The sequence below is a fragment of the Lactuca virosa genome, chromosome 7 (assembly GCF_052849685.1).
Source record: "Lactuca virosa cultivar CGN04683 chromosome 7, Lactuca_virosa_CGN04683_v6, whole genome shotgun sequence".
In the NCBI taxonomy this organism is placed as follows: domain Eukaryota; kingdom Viridiplantae; phylum Streptophyta; class Magnoliopsida; order Asterales; family Asteraceae; genus Lactuca; species Lactuca virosa.
Genome location: NC_136432.1, coordinates 237,893,000 through 237,911,186, shown reverse-complemented (window position 1 = coordinate 237,911,186; position 18,187 = coordinate 237,893,000). Strand labels below are relative to the sequence as shown.

Sequence of the window (18,187 nt, the reverse complement as noted above, 5' to 3'; positions counted from 1 at the left end):
ATGCTGGAACCCATCTTTTGTATGTCTTCTTTGAATTCTCCTTCTTCTTTTTGTTGGCACTTTCTTCATGTTTATGCTTCACCCCTTTGTTCTTTCCTTTCACCTTTTTACTCTTTTTCTTATTTTCTTTAAGATTTTCCTTGTCTAACTCCACTTTGACCAATAATGGTTCCTCTAACTCTCCACCCATATCTTCATCAATTATCTCAACTTCTTCATATAAATAATATTCCACTTTATCAATTGCCTCTTCCACTTAAGCCTTAGGTGTAGTGAACAAGATCACCTCAAATGTCATAGGTATTGAAGATCTTAGTTTAGAATATTTTGACTTTTTTTTACCATGGGGCTTCTCCTAAACCTTCAACTCTTCTTCCATTATCTTTTCAATTTCAATTAGCTCATCAAGATCTTCTTCCATAACATACATCTTTGACACTTCATCTTTTGGATTTTCATGAGTCACTTTTGAACTCATTGTGAAAGTAATTGCTTCATCTTCCACACGAAGTGTGAATTTCGAGTCGTGGATGTCAACTAGAGCTCTTGCGGTACTAAAAAATGTTCTTTCCAAAATTATAGGAAGTTCTTCATCTTCCTTCATGTGGAGAACCACAAAGTCATCCGGAAAAACCAATTTTCCCACTTTCACTAACAAGTCTTCAATGATTACATGTTGGCTGGTTATCGAGTGATTCGCCATTCTAAGTGTCATATTCGTGTCTTGGAGCATTGGTAGACCGAGCTTCTTATTGAAAGAAAAGGGCATAAGATTGATGCTTGCCCCCAAATCGGCTAATGCGTTAATAGAAGTAGAATTGCCAAATTCACAATGCAAAGTGAGTTGACCTGGATCTCCCATCTTGATTGGCAAACCATTGATGATTGTAGCTGAATATAACTCATTAAGCACTATGTTTGATGCCTTTTCCAGCTCCTTCCTATTAGTCATAACATCTTTTGCAAACTTTGGAAGTTTGGCCATTGATTTGAGGAATGCGGCATTTATCGAGAGTGAGAGCACTTGTTCCATAAACTTCTTTTGTTCCGAATCTAGAGAATGCTTGAGTGCTTGAGATGGGAATGGAAAAGGAGGTTGATACGAAGTAATAGGTGAAAGTTTTTTGTCTTCTCGAGACCACGACGTGGTGAATCATCAGAACACGATTCACTTTTTGCTCTTTTGGCTTCAGGCTTCTCTTCTTCCAAACACGAATTGGGCTACATGGTAGCTACTTCATGGGTCATAAATGGCTCATAATGAACCTCTTCTTCGGCAACCTCTCATTAACAAGTGTTGTTATTTTCACAAGTCGATTCTCTATATTTTTAATGGAAGCTTGATGATTTCTTACATTAGCATTAGTAGTATCATATCTCTTTTCAGATGCTTCCATAAACCCAAGAAGTACCAACTCAAGATCCATCTTCTTATCAGGCGGTGGTTGATCTTTTTGGTAGAAACCCCGACCAGTTTGTCTATATTTCTCATCTTTCTGCTTTTTCTACTCTTCATATGGCCACCACTCATTTTTGGGCTTCCTCTAATCTTCATCATACTTGTCACAACTAGAGTAGAACACGTGTACCTTCTTGTTCCCATTTTCATCCAAATCACAATCTTTGGTCAAATGAGGCCCACTATAATTATCACACCCAACTCTTATGGCATGGATTGATTGATCCAATTTTGTCATTCGCCTATTCGGATTTTGTAACTTTGCCAAAATCATAGCCATGATCTCATTCCCTCCATCTCCTTTACCTGTAGTAACATCCTCTCTGGGATTTTGGTACTCATGTGAGTGCTTTGCAAACTCTTCAATCGACTCTTTAACAGTATCTGACTCCTTCTTTGTCATTGGCCCTTGAGAGTCAAGAAGTTATTTAGTTGTGACATTCACTCCATCATAGAGAATGGACACTTCTTGTTGGTGTAACATCCTATTCGAAGTATCTTTCATTTTGACCCTTGGTGTGAATATAGTTTGCAAATTTGGTCCCTAGGGCATTATTGTAATTTTTAGGAAGGGGAGCATACGTTGGGCATACCTCTTGTACGCGGTGCATTCATAAACTGGGGTTAAACCATAATTTTAGTGTTTGGACCCTATTTAAGCAACCTTATGCCCAAGGTCTCCAATTTACTAGCCTCCATACCTTCTTTTGAGTCCCATTTCGAAACCCTAACCCTTTTTTAGAGAGAATTGACATTTATGTGTGTTTGGTGTATCTTCAAGAAGAAGAAGCTTGTTTGAGGAGCTTTGATCAAGAAGGAGCTTTTAGATCCAAATTTTATCCATCATTTTTAACTTTATAAAGGTATAAAGCTTTGACCTTGCTCATTTAATGCTTAGATCTAGATCTAGTGGAGTTTTGGTCACTTTTGGTCCCATGAATGAGATCTAGTGAGAATTTACCACTCCAAAAGTTATGAGTTGCTCCTATTGATGTTTCTGATATCCCTAGTCCATAAAGTTAGCATCTTGATGGTTAGGATCAACCATGCATGAGTATATGTCCATTTCGTGAAAGTAGGATGCTAAATCTAAAATTTGAGTCCATTTGAGCCATGAAACGGCATCAAGTTAGTGACTTTATGGGTTGAGATGTTCCCCACAGTTTGGATCTGAAAAATGGACATTTGGTCCTAAAGCATTAAGTGCTTAATGGGGTTTTGGTCATCAGAGGCGTACGCCAGGTGTACTCTAGCATATGTTGCGTGTACGCGGATGAAGCCTCATAGCCTTGGTTGCAAGTCAGTACGTCGGGCGTACCCAGGTGGTACGTTGAGCGTACTCAACCAGGGGGGCCTTATGGGCTATTGATTTTGGGTCATTGGACTCTAGGGTTTTGGGCTCTTGTAGGGCTACAAGTATTGTTGAGTTGGGCTATTGTTAGGTCTTGGGCCTTTATGTATTTGGCCTCATATTGGGCCTTGAGTGTCTTTTAGGATTTGGGCCATTATTGGGCTTTTTGTGCCATTGAGTTTTGGCCACGACTATTAGGCCAATTGACGGCAGGGTAAAATGGTCTTTTACCTTGGGAGTCGGGATTAATTGATTAAAGTCTCGATATGGTTTATGACCCAAATATTAATTGGGATTTTACTTTAGTGGTTAGTGTAGGGATTCTTCGGTCCAGTAGCTCGAGCATCTATTCGATTATCAGCGGACTAAGGTGAGTTTGCTCACTATACTATAGGACACTAGGGATTGTATGTGCTTGTAGTCTTTGTGACTCCTGTTGTATGTGTTGTATGCCTGTGTGCCTGTTTTCTATATGTATGTGGGATGAAATAGACCCGGTACATCCTTGTGTTGACGTATGAGTTGAAATAGCCTCGGGGGTGAAATAGACCCGGTACAGCCTTGGGCTGACATATGAGTTGAAATAGACTCAAGGGTGAAATAGACCCGGTACATCCTTGAGCTGACGTATATGTATGGTATGCGGTATTTTAGGGTACTCACTAAGCTTTGTGCTTATGGTTTTCAGTTTATGTTTCAGGTACTTCCGGTTCGAAGGGGAAGAGCTCGGGATGATCGTATTCCAAACACCATGATTTTCCGCTTACTTGACACTGATGTACTTTTGGGATGTTGATGGATACACTCTGAATACTTTATGGTTTTGACAAACATGTTTGGTTGATGGTTTATTTAATATAAAAATAAAAAATTTTGGCTCTAAGTTTTGGGACATTACAGTTGGACATTAAGATCATGTTGAGGACGACTTCTAAGCAATCCCTTCTACCTCTCCCATGCTTCATACAATGATTATCTAACCTCTTGTTGAAAGTTAGAAATCTTCTTCTTGAGCTTTGAGACTTTTGAAGGTGGACTAAATTGTTCAATAAAATCATCACAAAGATTTGTCCATGTGGTAATGGATCCGGGTGCAAGTACTTTAACCAAACCTTGGCTTCTGCGGTAAATGTCACCAAAAGCATCCTATGTAACACGAATTCTCTTAGCACATTAGGAACAGTGAAATAGTTAGCAGTGTCATTAACTTCATCAATATGCTTGAATGCATCTTCATACTCTTTCCCAGCGAAAAGTATATCCTTGAGCATTGATAGAATATGACCTTTGATCTTAAAACTTCTTTCAGCTAGTATCTCGGGTAGCACAAGACCTAGACGATTATCGTTACACAATCTTTTCTTGTACTCTTCCATCGTATTTCTCGTGATATCTGCTATCTCTTCATTTTCAACTTCACTTTTTATGTCGTCTTCCTCATATTCACTCTCTGTCCCTGCCTCGTAACAAATGCCTTTTGTGGTAGAGTTCTTTCAAAGATTTCAAATTCGTCAATGTGAGAAGTGCTACTTGATTTGTCAACGGTTTTGTCCTTCTTTTTATGAAAAGAATATTCTAGATCTTCAAGTGGTGGAACTATCAGAGTTCTGGATCCTCAGGTCATATAACACTGCAATAAAAGCAAAACAAAACAAAAACACGTAAAAGGAATAAAAATCTCTAAACTCAAAATTATCTGAGACGAGAACATGACGTGGTGGATATAACCACGATGTGGTTGTTGTTCAGAAAGAAAAACTAATGCAGAAAAATAACTTTTTGCGGATTTTACCCCACAAAAAGGATCGATTAACTAAAAGCAATTAAAATATAAATCAAATAAGCCGTTCCCCGGAAACTGAGCCAAAAACTTGATGTTCACAATAGTACCTAATCGTTTTAAATTTATAACCTAACTTAATTTGCTAACTATGCACTTATAGGTAGTGTACCTAGTCAGTTTATAGCATAGCTCAAGTAAGTCGGGTGTAGATCACAGGTAACGAAATTCAATAAAATAAATTAACTATTTCTAATTAAACTAAGAAACAAACTATGATCGGGGGTTTTACTGATTTTGCAAGATCGGAAGAACTTACTATCAACTAACAATTAAACAAGCAAAGAAAACAATTTGACTTCAAGAATTAAAAGAATAATTTTGCTTAGATGTCACCTTCTCCTATGGTTGATTTCTAATGGATGGATTATATTGACTACCAATTTACTAGCTATTATGATAAATAACTAGGCCTACCAATTTATGAATGAAAAAACAACAATCATGCACAAGTTAAACACCAAAATGATAATAAGCACAAATTAGACTATGAATGATAGTAGTTACTCTCCTATGATCAAGTTAAGCAACCAAGCACAAATTAAGATTAATTATGCTCTCTAACACATTTAAAGTTACTAGATTTTTTTACTTAATCTAAGACGTGATTAATCCTAGCTATAATTATCTAATGATCATAAACAATTAGGAGACAAATTAATGCAATTAATATGATCAATTATTACACAAAATCTGATTTATAAACAATATAAACTAGAACTAAACATGCTAGGGTTTATATATATCAAACACAAGTAAAATAAAATATAATCATCCAAATATCAAAATCAACACATATAGATCAAGTTGATCTTCACCAAACAGAAGTAAAAGGTACTTAGGCTCTTATTGTAGAAGAAAAACACCATAGATCCATGTAAATTAAATTAGACATGAGTATGATAAGAAAACCAACTAGATAAATGTGAAAATCTTCTAAATCTTCTTCAATCCTTGAGCTCCATTTGGATTTTGATGTTCTTCTATGTTTCTAAGGGTTCTTAGCCACAATGATCCTCCAAAAACCGATTGCATGCCTCTGAATTCGACCTAATGTTCGGGATTTTATAATTGCCTTATATCGGTTCACCACGTCGGGGTTGACCACCACTACAACGTGGTTCTTGTGTTTATCCCATAATCTTCAAGTCATCTGATTGGTCACGAACTTTCCATTTACCATGTAGTGTTGGGGATCACCATGACGTGGTCTTCATTCCTCTTCTCTTCTTATTTTGTTTTAGCTCCCGTTTCCTGGTTCCAACTCCTCGTATGCTTCATTTTCATCCCAAGCAAGTCTTTGCTGCTACAAAACATATTTCGAACATAATAATCATCTTTTGTCCCAAAATAATCATAATTGTAGCTAAAAGTATTAGAAATATGCATTAAATACATAGTTAAATATGCACATATCATAACCCACCGCACTTGGTGTGCAACCTGAGCTCAATGAGGAGCAATCAAAAGAAGGAAATTATAGTCGTGCTGCTAGCCAAGCTGAACCTCGATTGGTTAGGAGAAACAATTCATATATAAGGGCTGAATAAGATGGATGTGTGTACAAGGACTTCCTGGTTTCCAAGGAACCAAGTCTTTCTGGAAGCCCAACACCAATAAAAGTTCTGGACTGGATCTCCGAAATGGAAATGGTGTTTAAGAGCTACAACTACAGAAACCGTCAGTAGACCATCTTAGAAGTCAGACAACTGAAGACTGGAGTTCTAAGCTGGTGGAAGCTATTAGCTAGCTCCATGACAAAGGTAGAATTAGAGGAGATGTCATGGGAAAACTTTCTGGAGGAATTAAAGATGAAATATTGTTTTGAACAAGATCTTCTAGAACTGAACAATGAATTCCAGAACTTGAAGAAAGGAAAGATGAGTGTCAGCGAGTATGCAGTAGATTTTACAAAAAATATGAAGCTAGTCCCTTACCTAGTTCCTACCAAATTTTCTAAGGTTAATAAGTTTGCTAATGGACTACTGGCAGATTTCGGTCTGACGGTGAAGCTAGCCACCACTCTGAAAGCAATCATCTAGGCAGCCAAGAAATGTAGAGACCTAGATAAGGGAAAAAGGTCTGGAAAAATCCAAGAAAGGAGAGAAAAAGAAGTTTGAAGCGTCCTCAAAGTCTGATAAGAAAGGAAGATTCTCGAAAACGGATCCCAATGACAAAAGGTCTGGAGGTAGCAGTGAAGCCAAGTGGTGTGAGAAGTGCATAAAGAAGCATTATTGGAGATGCGACAGAGAAGTGACCGGCTATAAATATGGAAGTACGGGTCACTATTCCAAAGATTTTACGTTCTATGACAAGAGGAGTTACGAATGTGGAGGTAATGGGCATATTTCAAAAAATTGTCCAAAGAAAAATGAAGCAGCAAGGCCGAATGTGCCACCGAATGCGAAGGCAATAGCATACCATATAATGCTTGATGCGGAAATGAAAGGGCGGGAATTTAGAGCTACTTGTCTAAAGTACTTGAAAGAAGGAAATAAATAAGTAGTATTAGGTTATGTGGCTTGATGTAATAGGAATATAGTATAAATAAATCTTGTAATCGTTTTCAAGAAGTAGTATAATCTCTAGTTATGTTATATGACTCAATGTGTTAAGTTGTTGTCTGATCGTCTTGAATGGTAATTTAGGGGACTGCAAGACAATACTTGGGATGAGTATGAGTAGGTGTGAAAGGTAGTAAAGACCCATACTACCAAAAGCATATCACTCGCACTTGGATAAGGGAAAGTTACAAGGTTACCATGGTACTAGTAATTGATTTTATTTTGTTCATGTCTGTCGTTACCATCATTTTGGTAATGAATAAGAAAATGAATGTTATTCTGACCTTAGTGGTCATATCGAATCGAGTCCGACTAAGATGAATCCAAGAAGTAAGAAACTCGGTTCAGAGAACCATGTCCGACGTAGTTGTAAGAATGAAGAAGACGATAATCGAAACAATCAACATAAGTATTGCGGTCATCGTTAAGGCTAAGCAGCTAGTAAGTAGAAATGCTACCTGCTATGATGTGATTATATTAAATTAGAACATGAAGGGAGGTATCTTCCGTACTTGAGACTGACTCAAAGAGAACTGAGTCTATCCATTGCATCATGCAGTGAAAGGTCATTAGAACATGAGTTATCGGTCTGTTATGATAGTTTAAGTAAACACGTCATCTTATGCTAAGTGTATCTCCAATAAGGATCGAGTTTGTAACTTGAAGGTTAGAACAGAAAACCCCAATATACAATAAAATGTGGGTGCAAGCTTAAGCACCGCCAGCAGTCAGGAAGCCTAAAGAAGTAGAAACTCGTTTGGAAAGACATAAGAGTTACGGTTATTACCTAGGATGGAAAGTTAACCTGCAGAATCATCATACAAGCCATTTTTTGTTGATGATTCCGTAACGTAATCATCCTAATGAGGAGATAATTGTAACACCCGTAGATTCGGGCTAGTAATAATAAACATTAAAAATGACTTTTTGGATAAAACATTATTTAGTATAAATATTCTTAACCCACGTTATAGTATATGTGACAAGGACTTCGTACATATAGAAAACGTTCAAATTTGACTTCATAAGAGGAAGTTATGATTTTTCTATTATTTCAGCATAACAGTATACGACTCAGAAACCGAAATTGAAATCGGTCGATGGTTAGGAAAAACGATCTAAACAAGAGTTGAAGATCTTGTCAACACCTATCCATAAATATAAAGACAGTCAAGAACGGTTATTGTGTGATAAAGTTATGAATTTTTAATGAATTTAACAGTCTAAGCCTGTTAAAAATATAACTTTAAAAATAATGTCAAAATTAGCCGATGGAGCTCATATGAGCAAGCTATTAATTTTCTAAGAAAATAGGAAATTTCATGCACAACCGCACACACAAACCAAATGCACGACGCGCTTTTGACGTTCCACCAAAATCGTGACATGTGGCACCACCCATCGAATGACATCTCACCCCTTCTGACCAGGTGCGTGGCACACAGGCCAAAATGCCCTATAAATTGATGCCTTTAGCTCCGTTCATCCTGCACATCCTCCAGCCATTCTCTTTCGACATTCTTCTACTTTTAGCCCATTTTCCCTTAGTTTTTTCGTATTCCGGCGAAGCCTTGCGATCCCTGAATGCCCGGAAAGTAGTAGCTTTCAAGTAAAGGCTCTGCCGACGCAATTTCTGGACTTTTGTCTGGGAATCTATGTAAGTTAAATTACACTCTATTTTATTTTACTGTAATTTATATTTAAATTCATAGTCGCCGTTATGAATTTATAAATAAGATTTTTCAGTGATTTCAATGTTATATTACTGATTTATCTACTTACGGGGATGATATCTAGGCTAAATTTAGTGACGTGTTTAAAGTGAGATTTCCAAACAGTATACTTTGTATACCAAACGCACCCTACCTCCGATATGATCCTACTTGGTTATCCCTTATCTGCTATAGATCAGTAGACATTGTGGTTTTTGAAAAATCTAGACTATCATTAGTCATAACGAATGTTAGACTAAGACTTAGTGATGATTAAACCTAGGTCAAATCAAAGTAAAAGCCAAGTGCTAGAGCGAAACGTTGCCTGAAATCTGAGTCATCACTTTATTAAGTGAGTGCATAGTTACTTTCATTTTACATATAAATATGAAATATTTAGATACTTAAATGTTATATGTGCCTATTATCTACAATATGTTATATGTTATAATTGTAATTATCGGTTCAGACCTTTATGAATTTTGGGTTTTTGTTCGGGAAGTTTTAGGGCTAGGGTGGGTTGTTAGAAGTGTAGGGCTTCTCGCCACCTTTCCATTGATATAAGGTTCGTTGGAAACGAACCAAAGACGAAGAAGTTAGAGCCATGTGAAGGTTAGGGTCTAGGGGTTCAACGAGTTTGCAGGGCATACTCATTGTGAACGTTGGGCGTAGAAGGATACGTGGTCACGGGTGGTTTGTGAGTACGTCGGGCGTACTAAGGGGTATACGGGGCGTACTCCCTTCAGAGCAAAACCCTAATTTAGGGGTTCCTACCCTATATAAATAACATTATACCATCCATTGGTCATTTTAGGTCAGCCTCCACCTCTTTTGTCATACATAAAACCCTAGAGTGCTTTGGTTGAGGCTTGGAGCTTGAAAGAAGGTTATTGGTGGTTTGTGCAAGAGAATAAGAAGGGTCAAGAGTCAATCTTTGGAGAGGAACCTAGAGATCCAGTGTTAGCATCTTCATTTTGATACTTTAGAGGTATAAAGTCTCTATCTTGGCTACTAATTGAATAGATCTACTTTTGGGTTGGTTTATGGCTATTTTAGTCCCTTTTGCTTGGCCCTTGTGAGATAGGGTTGTTTTAGGAGCTCAATCTAGTAGATCTAGACATTTTAGGGTCCCTCATTCATAAAGGTGCAAGCTTTATGGAGTTTTTGAGGTCATGCATGTTTTAAGACTATCCATTAAGCTCTTTTGAGCTCTAGAGCCCCCATAAATCCATGAATGCATGTAAAGTTGCCAACTTTACGTGAGAAGTCATCCATAGGAATCAGACTGGAGAGTTTGGAGCAAGGGCTGAAGTGATTAAGTGCTTAATGAGAGGAAATGGGATTCAGGGGAGTACGTTGGGCATACCCATCTAGTATGCTGCACGTACTGGCCCCAAACGGTGTACGCTGGGCGTACCAGCTGAGTACGCGGGGCGTACTCGGTCCGTTTGGGAAGTCTTGAAATTTTAAACTTTTTGTTACATCGTAAATTTTCAAACGAAATTTTTCATTATAAAACACAAAAAACTCATATATTATGTTTCATAAAACCATAAGTGTTTCGAATGTCAACATAAATTCCCAAGAAAAGTCAAATCCCAGAATCCTCCACATAATCATGAACAAGTGTGTACAATCACGTCGGTGCCTTCCCGTGATCCTGCGAAGTACCTGAAACACATAACATGTAACACGGTAAGCATAAAGCTTAGTGAGTTCCCCAAAATACCACTCATATCCCATTGGCCTCTCATGGCTATACTCAGATAAGACCCTCTGGTCAAATGTGTCTCAGTGGGACCCTCTGGCCCCACAACTCAGATGGACCCTCCGGTCCCTCAACTCAGCAACTCAATATAATACACAGCATACATATCACAAAACAATTAGCATGATATCTGAATACACAATATATGCACATAAGACCCTCTGGTCACACGTAGGTTACCGCTCAAGGTAAGTATAGTGAGAAGACTCACCTCGTAAGCTAGCAAGTAAAAGTCTCGTACTCGGGAATCTCGAACTAGCCTCCACCTAACACATTAGATACATATCTCTAATCAATACTCCACTCATACTCAATTATACCAAAGGTTGTTCTCTCATTCTCTCCAACTCTTGGAATGGGTAAAAGACCATTTTACCCCTCCATGGTCCTCATTACTTACGTTGACCAAACCCTAAAGTCAACAGAAGTCAACTCGAGTCAACAGTCCCAGTTTGACCTGACTCGCCGAGTGCACTCACGTGACTCGCCGAGTCCAGTCGTTCCTCAGAAGTGTGTGTGAGGGTCCAGCTCGTCGAGTTAACCCATAACTTGCTGAGCAACAGCATAGCCAACTCATCGGGACAAACCCTAACCGACTCGTCGAGTCGGTTCCTTGACTCGGCGAGTCCATTCAGACTCTTTTCTCATTCAGATGATTTCAAGGTAGAAAACATTCCCAAACTCTAGATCTACACTCTCAAGGCTCATTTATCACGTAAAGTCACGGACTTTACGTCCATGCATGGCACTTAGGGCTAGAAATGCCAAAACACACCTTGAAAAGGGTTTTTCACTCAAGATCATTATTATGGCTGAATAAAGCAGAAGCTTTTGGACTCTAGGGACCTCACATGGTCCAGATCTGAAGTTCAAACCCCAAAACGAACTCACAACACTCTAGATCCACATATTAGATAGAAAAAATCCCTAACTCCCAAAATCATGAGATCTATTTAACAAATGAGAAAGGTGTAAGCTTTATACCTTTCCTAGAAGCTCTGAGATGAAAAAGCCACAGATCTAGCACCTCCTTCTCGAATCTTGGTTTGGAGTCCCTCTCTTCACTTCAAAAGATGCACCAATTTCTCAAAGTTAGCACAAAACTCTCTCTCTAAGCACACATGCCAAATTAGGGTTTACTCTCAGGAAAGTATAGCCGCAAATGAGGCTATAAGTGCCTTTAAATAGGTCCAAACCCAGGGATTTAGGGTTTCTCTTCACAGCGCCTACTGGGCGAGTCGGATCTTGGACTCGTCGAGTAGGTCATTAATCCCACGTGGCACATCGCGACTCTACTCGACGAGTTGAAGCACCGACTCGTCGAGTAGCTCAATAGTCCTCAAAATAAATAAATAAATAAATAAACAATATACCTGAAAGTCCGAGTGTTACACTTTTGACCGTTGACCTTTGACCAGAAGTTTGACCAAAGTTGACCATTGTATATTTTGTGCCTTCTAGGATATTGGGCCTTCTCGGGATAGGACCATAATGGATTTGGGCCTAATTTGGGATGTTTGGGTCTTATTGGGCCTTGTGGTGTCATTTCGGGTTTGGGCGATCGTTTGAGCTTGAATTGCATGGGGTTTTGTTGGGATAGCTTTGAATATCTGTGTTTGGATTAGGAAAAGTAAATGGGCTTTAGGGAAAGGCCCAAGTAAGGGTTTGGGCCCAATTTGGAAAATTAGGCCATTAGTGGGCTTATGGTTCTTATGGTTTTGGGCTTGGGCCTCAGTTTTGATTCATGTTGGGTCAGGGATAAAATGGTCATTTTACCCCAAGTATGGATTAGGGATCATAGTTTGGAACCCAACTGCTAGTTGGATGTTATTTTGGTATTGTTAGCTCGGGAAGTCGTCAGAGCAGCAGCTAGGGATTTCTTTCAGTGAGCTTCTGCATTCGAGGCGAGTTTCCTCACTGTTCTATGGGTCGAAGGCACCAATGTTGGCCCATTTGGTTTATGTATTGTTGGAAAGCCTGGGGGTAACCCTTGGCATTTTGTATGAAAGACCAGGATGCGGCTCCTGGCAAACTGTATGCAAGACTAGAGTCTGAACTCTGGCAGTTAATTAGTTAAGTAGTGTAGATTGTATGCTAGTTGTCTTTGTGATACTTGCATGGAAGACCCGGAGGTGGCTTCTGGCACTTCTCTAAAAGACCTAGGGTATTGGACCCCGGCCTGGCATGGAAGACCATGAGGCGACTCGTGGCATAATGGCAAGACTATGGTTGGCACATAGCACTTTTATTGATTGATTGGATATGTATGATATGTATGGCTCATTTGATATGTATGGTATGTGGTATTTGGGGAAATCACTAAGCTTTGTGATTACAGTTTGTGGTTTACGGTTTCAGGTACTTTTGGTTCGAAAGGGAAGGGCCCGGCTTGATCGCAGCATATACACCCGTGTTTTCCGCAATATAAGATTTTGGGAATGAACTCTGATAATTGTTTTATTTTTAAATGGTTTTAAATGTTTGGATGAAGTTACCTTAGTGCTTTGAATATAAAAGAAAATGAAATGTTTACCTTTGATTTTTAGGATGTTACAAGTTGGTATCAGAGCCTTTGTTTGAGGGATTCGAGCATACTCTCGAGTGTGCCTGAACTCAAACTGAGGGTTTGGTGAATTTTTTTTATAAAATGAACATTTAATTAAAAGAGAATTTCTAATCAAAGAAAGGGGTATAATGCATGCAATCAGCCGAGCTCAAGTAAGTGGTTCCCAAAATACCAATACATGTGTATTATGTTATATGATCTAATTATCTGAATTGCATGCTAGATTTGGGCTAAGGATCTGCTCAGTATTATATGATAGGAGAGATGCCTTTATATGCCTGATTGTATGAGCTTTATAATTGCATGCTAGTATGGATTCCAGATGAGTGGATAGAATGGTTTGGTTAGTGTATGTTGGTTAGATTTTTCTTGTTGTCTGAATGTTGCTTGCTTAGTGTTTTTTGGGACTCTTAGTGATGTGAATTGACTGCTAAGTGAATATGCTAAGTCGCATGTGACACATGTTAAATAATCTTAGAGTAATGGATTTGACCCTATTGTGCAACTATTCTCTGAGTCCAACCGTTTTAGGGTTGAGTCTTTTACTCGAAGGATTATCTGATCTCTGTTGCATGTGACTATATTCATGAGGAAGCTAGTTGACATTGGTGGGAGTCCTTCAGCAGTTGAGGATTGGGTGAGGTTGGGAACCTAGGAGAGCCTGGGATATGCTTCAGTGGGTTAGTGGTGTGGTTTAGTGAGTTTTGGCGCATTGGTTTGAGGAAGTGACTTAGAGGATTCGGGAGGATTACTGAGGAAAGTATGGATAGGTGTAGAAGGTAGTATTAGGCCCGTACTACTGAAAGCACAAGATCCATACTCAAATCGGTGAGAGTCTTGGAGAATCTAAGAAGCTTATGGGAGGAGGATTCTTGAGCAGATTTTGGTATTTGGCATGTTGTATTTCAGTTTGGAGATTAGCACTCAGGGAGGTGGTTCAGGTTCTGGTTCGGGTTCCGGCTCAGGTGCAGGTACTGAGCCGATTAGCGAGCAATTGCGGGAGTTCATCTCATCGGAGATTTCTCGCAGTATTTCGTAGATATTGGATGAGCGTTTGGACGCGTTTCGTGCTGATATTATGGCTATTGTTGGAGCTCACACTCTTTCTTTCTGGGAGTTCAGTGTTTGTGTAGCGCCTGCGTTCCATTGGGATAGGGACCCCATTGTCAGTAGGAGGTGGTTAGCAGATATAGCTAACAAGTTCAGGACGAGTTTCTTCCCCGAGGAGGCAAAGGTCAGATATGCTTCATGCCTCTTGGTCAACCGATCCACGATGACCCATATCGAATCTACTCCACATGCGGTCCTGGGAAGCTTCGTAATGAAATCCATAGTGATATCTTCCCATTTCCACACGGGAATGTCCAACGGTTTCATCTTACCGTGGGGGTGCTGATGTTTGGCCTTGACCTTCCTGCAGGTCAAGCAGTGCTCCACGTACCATGCTATGTCCCGCTTCATGCAGGGCCACCAGTAATCAGGGCGAAGATCCCTATACATACTCGTCACCCCAGGATGGATGGAGAACCTCGACTGATGGGCCTCATCCATCAGAACCTGTCATACTCTGCCCCAGTACGGAACCCAGACCCTCTTATGTAAGGTCAACAGCCCTCGGCTGTCGTAATCAAATGAGGCCACTCGGCCTACGATCCGTTTGCACTTCTGGCGCTCCTCCTTCAGGCCCTCAACCTGCGCCTCTCTGATCTGCTCCAACAATGGAGTAATCACTATCATCCTCAGACAGATGTCTCGAATCGGGGCCGCTACTGCCTTGCGGCTCAGGGCGTCGGCCACCACATTGGCCTTGCCCGGGTGGTAAAGGATCTCACAGTCGTAGTCCTTCACCACATCTAACCACCGATGCTGCCTCATGTTCAAATTCAGTTGATCGATGAGGTACCTCAATCTCTTGTGGTCCGTGTAAATGGTACAACGGACCCCATAGAGGTAATGCCTCCAAATCCAGAGGGCGAACACCACAGCCCCTAGCTCCAAATCATGCATCAGATAGTTAGCCTCGCGAGGCTTCACCTGCCTCGAAGTGTAAGCTATCACGTGACCCCGCTACATCAATAATGCACCCATGCCCATAATCGAAGCGTCACAGTAAACCATGAAGTCATCGATGCCCTCCGGAAAAGTCAGGATCGGTGCCTCACACAACCGCTGTCTGAGAGTCTCGAAGGTTGCCTGCTGCTCAGGCCCCCAGCGGAAGGTCACTGACTTCTTGGTCAGTCGGGTCAAAGGAACAACGATCTTGGAGAAGTCCTGAATAAATCTCCGGTAATAACCTGCTAGACCAAGGAAACTCTGAATCTCTGTTGGAGACCTCAGAATCTCCCACTGCATCACGACCTCTATCTTGGCCGAATCGACCAGAATACCCTTCAGGTTTACAAGGTGCCTAAAAAACTGCACCTCGTGCAACCAAAACTCACACTTGGAGAACTTTGCAAAAAGTCTCTCCCTCCTCAGTGTCTCCAACACCTCCCTCAGGTGCTCCTCATGCTGCTCCCGAGTCTTGGAATAGACCAAGATATCAACAATGAAGACTATCACAGACCGATCCAGCATCGGTCTGCACACGCGGTTCATGAGGTCCATGAACACGGCTGGAGCATTGGTGAGCCCAAACGGTATCACCAGAAACTCATAGTGACCATAGCAAGTCCTAAAAGCTGTCTTCTGCACATCCTCATCTCTGACTTGCATCTGGTGATAACCTGATCGCAGATCAATTTTGGAAAACAAAGATGCACCCTGTAGCTGGTCAAACAAATTGTCAATCCTCGGGAGGGGATAACGGTTCTTTACTGTTACCTTGTTCAGCTCCCGGTAGTCTATGCACATCCGATATGACCCGTCCTTCTTTTACACAAACAGGATCGGGCCTCCCCATGGCGAACTACTCGGCCTGATAAATCCCTTGTCTAGCATCTCTTGAAGCTGCATAGACAACTCCTGCATCTCGGGAGGAGCAAACCGATATGGTGCCTTGCCTATCGGAGCCGCACCAGGGAATATGTCAATCCTGAACTCGACCTGTCTCTCCGGAGGTACCCAGGTAAATCCTTCGGGAATACATCCGGGTACTCTCGCACTACCGGTACGTCATCGACTGTCGCCTTACCCTTATCCCGGGTATCCATGACATAGGCGACGTAAGTCGCGCAACCCTGATCAAGGTAGCGCCCCGCTCTTGTTGCTGAGCATAGAGTCAATCCTCCCTGCGGTCTCTCGCCCTAAATCACTAACCCTCCCCTACTAGGAGTCCGAATCCTCACTAGAAGCTGCTCGCAGTCAATCACTGCCCCATTGGGGCTCAACCAATCCATACCCACTATAACCTTATTCCCTCGCAGGGGAATAGGGACTAGATCCACAGATAACTACTCATCAAATAATTGTAGTGTACATCCCCGATGAACTCTCACAACCCTGACGGTCCAATCGTCTGCTATCTCCACATCAAGCGGGATATTTAGCTCTCAAGGAGCCCCTATGAATCGCTTGATAAGCGCGAGCGACACAAAAAATTGGGTGGCACCCGAATCAAACAGTACCAAGGCTGATATATCGTTCACTAAGAACGATCCTATAACAAACACATAAACATAAGCAATAATCAATACAAATAAAGAGATAAGGAGAGAATATATACTCGTCACAACATTAGGAGCCGCACGTGCCTCCTCTGCAGTAAGCTGAAATGCCCTGATCCTCGCCGTAGGAGCCTCTGCCCGGCCCTGAAGGCCATCTGTAATCCTCAACATGGCAGGAGCGGGTGCCGCCACCTGTCCTGCTGCTAAGCCCGAACACTGGGCTTTCTTGTGGCCCCTCAGATTGCACTGAAAGCAAATCAGATCTGAAACTACTGTGGTGGTCGTGGTATTTGTACAATCCCTGCTCATGTGACCAGTTCGGCCGCACTTGAAGCATCCCAAATTCCCCGCCCTGCACGTCCCCTCATGCATCTTGCTGCACTTGCCGCACCGGCTGCGGCCCTGTTGGCTCCTCGATCTGTGATTTGATACCTTGGGCTTCTTGCCTAAACTACCTGACTGAACCCCATCTGCTTTCCTCTCCCTCTCCATCTCCAAATCCAGATCGCTCTCCTGAGCCCTAGCAATCATATCCTCCAGCGTCTTGCAGCTGGAGCGGCTCACAAACTGGCGGATATCACTCCGCATCATCTCATGATATCAGGCCTTTTTCATCTCCTCGTCCGCCACATACTGCGGAACGAGAAGGGCCCTCTCGCTAAACTTGGCGGTGATATCGGCCACTGTCTCTGTCGTCTGCTCAAGATCCTGGAACTCCCTAGCAAGCTAGGTGAAAACTCGCCCCTGAACCTGGCCGAGAACTCACTCCAAGTCATCGCGTCTAGAACTGCATCATCTCCAATGGCTCTCCCAACCTCCTCCCAACAGTCACGTGCCCTATCCTTCAGAAGACGGGACGCAAGTCTAACCTTGTCCACCTGGGGACATCTGCTGGTGCGGAATGCGTTGGCGACATCCGCCAACCATCTGGTACTTGCAATGGGGTCCCGAGCCCCATGGTAAGCGGGAGCTCCACAAGCTCTGAACTCCCTGAAGGTCAGTGTGTGCGCCCCTACCATGGCTGCCATCTCAGTGCGGAAGGCACCCAACCTCTCATCAAGTATCTCCAAGATGCCCTCCTTGACCAATCCAAAGATCACAGGAGTCTGATCTAGAATGTTGCATGTGATCTCAGACCAGATGAACTCTCTCGTCTGCTTGTCAAGCTGCCCGACTCTAGAGCCCGAGCCTGATCCCTCACCAGTGCCTGAAGTGTCGCCTGGCCTAGTGCGTAGCATCATCATACTGAAAACACACCATAACAAACATCAGTATACTCATCATAACTCGAGGGATCTCACATACTACAAGTTTCCCGGGTT

The 18,187-nt window shown here is 41.6% G+C and overlaps 1 protein-coding gene and 1 non-coding gene across 2 annotated transcripts; one reads left to right on the top strand and one right to left on the bottom strand.

Annotated features, from left to right (window-relative positions):
• Positions 1 to 355: 355 nt before the first annotated feature.
• On the bottom strand, positions 356 to 985 carry LOC145127657 (uncharacterized). The gene has a single exon (XM_079062810.1). It carries the CDS (start codon positions 983 to 985, stop codon positions 356 to 358), a length of 630 nt encoding a protein of 209 aa, XP_078918936.1.
• Positions 986 to 3,720: 2,735 nt separating this feature from the next.
• LOC145127950 (small nucleolar RNA R71) lies at positions 3,721 to 3,827 on the top strand. The gene has a single exon (XR_013716554.1). It is a non-coding gene; the product is annotated as a small nucleolar RNA R71 (small nucleolar RNA).
• The last annotated feature ends 14,360 nt before the right edge of the window (positions 3,828 to 18,187 follow it).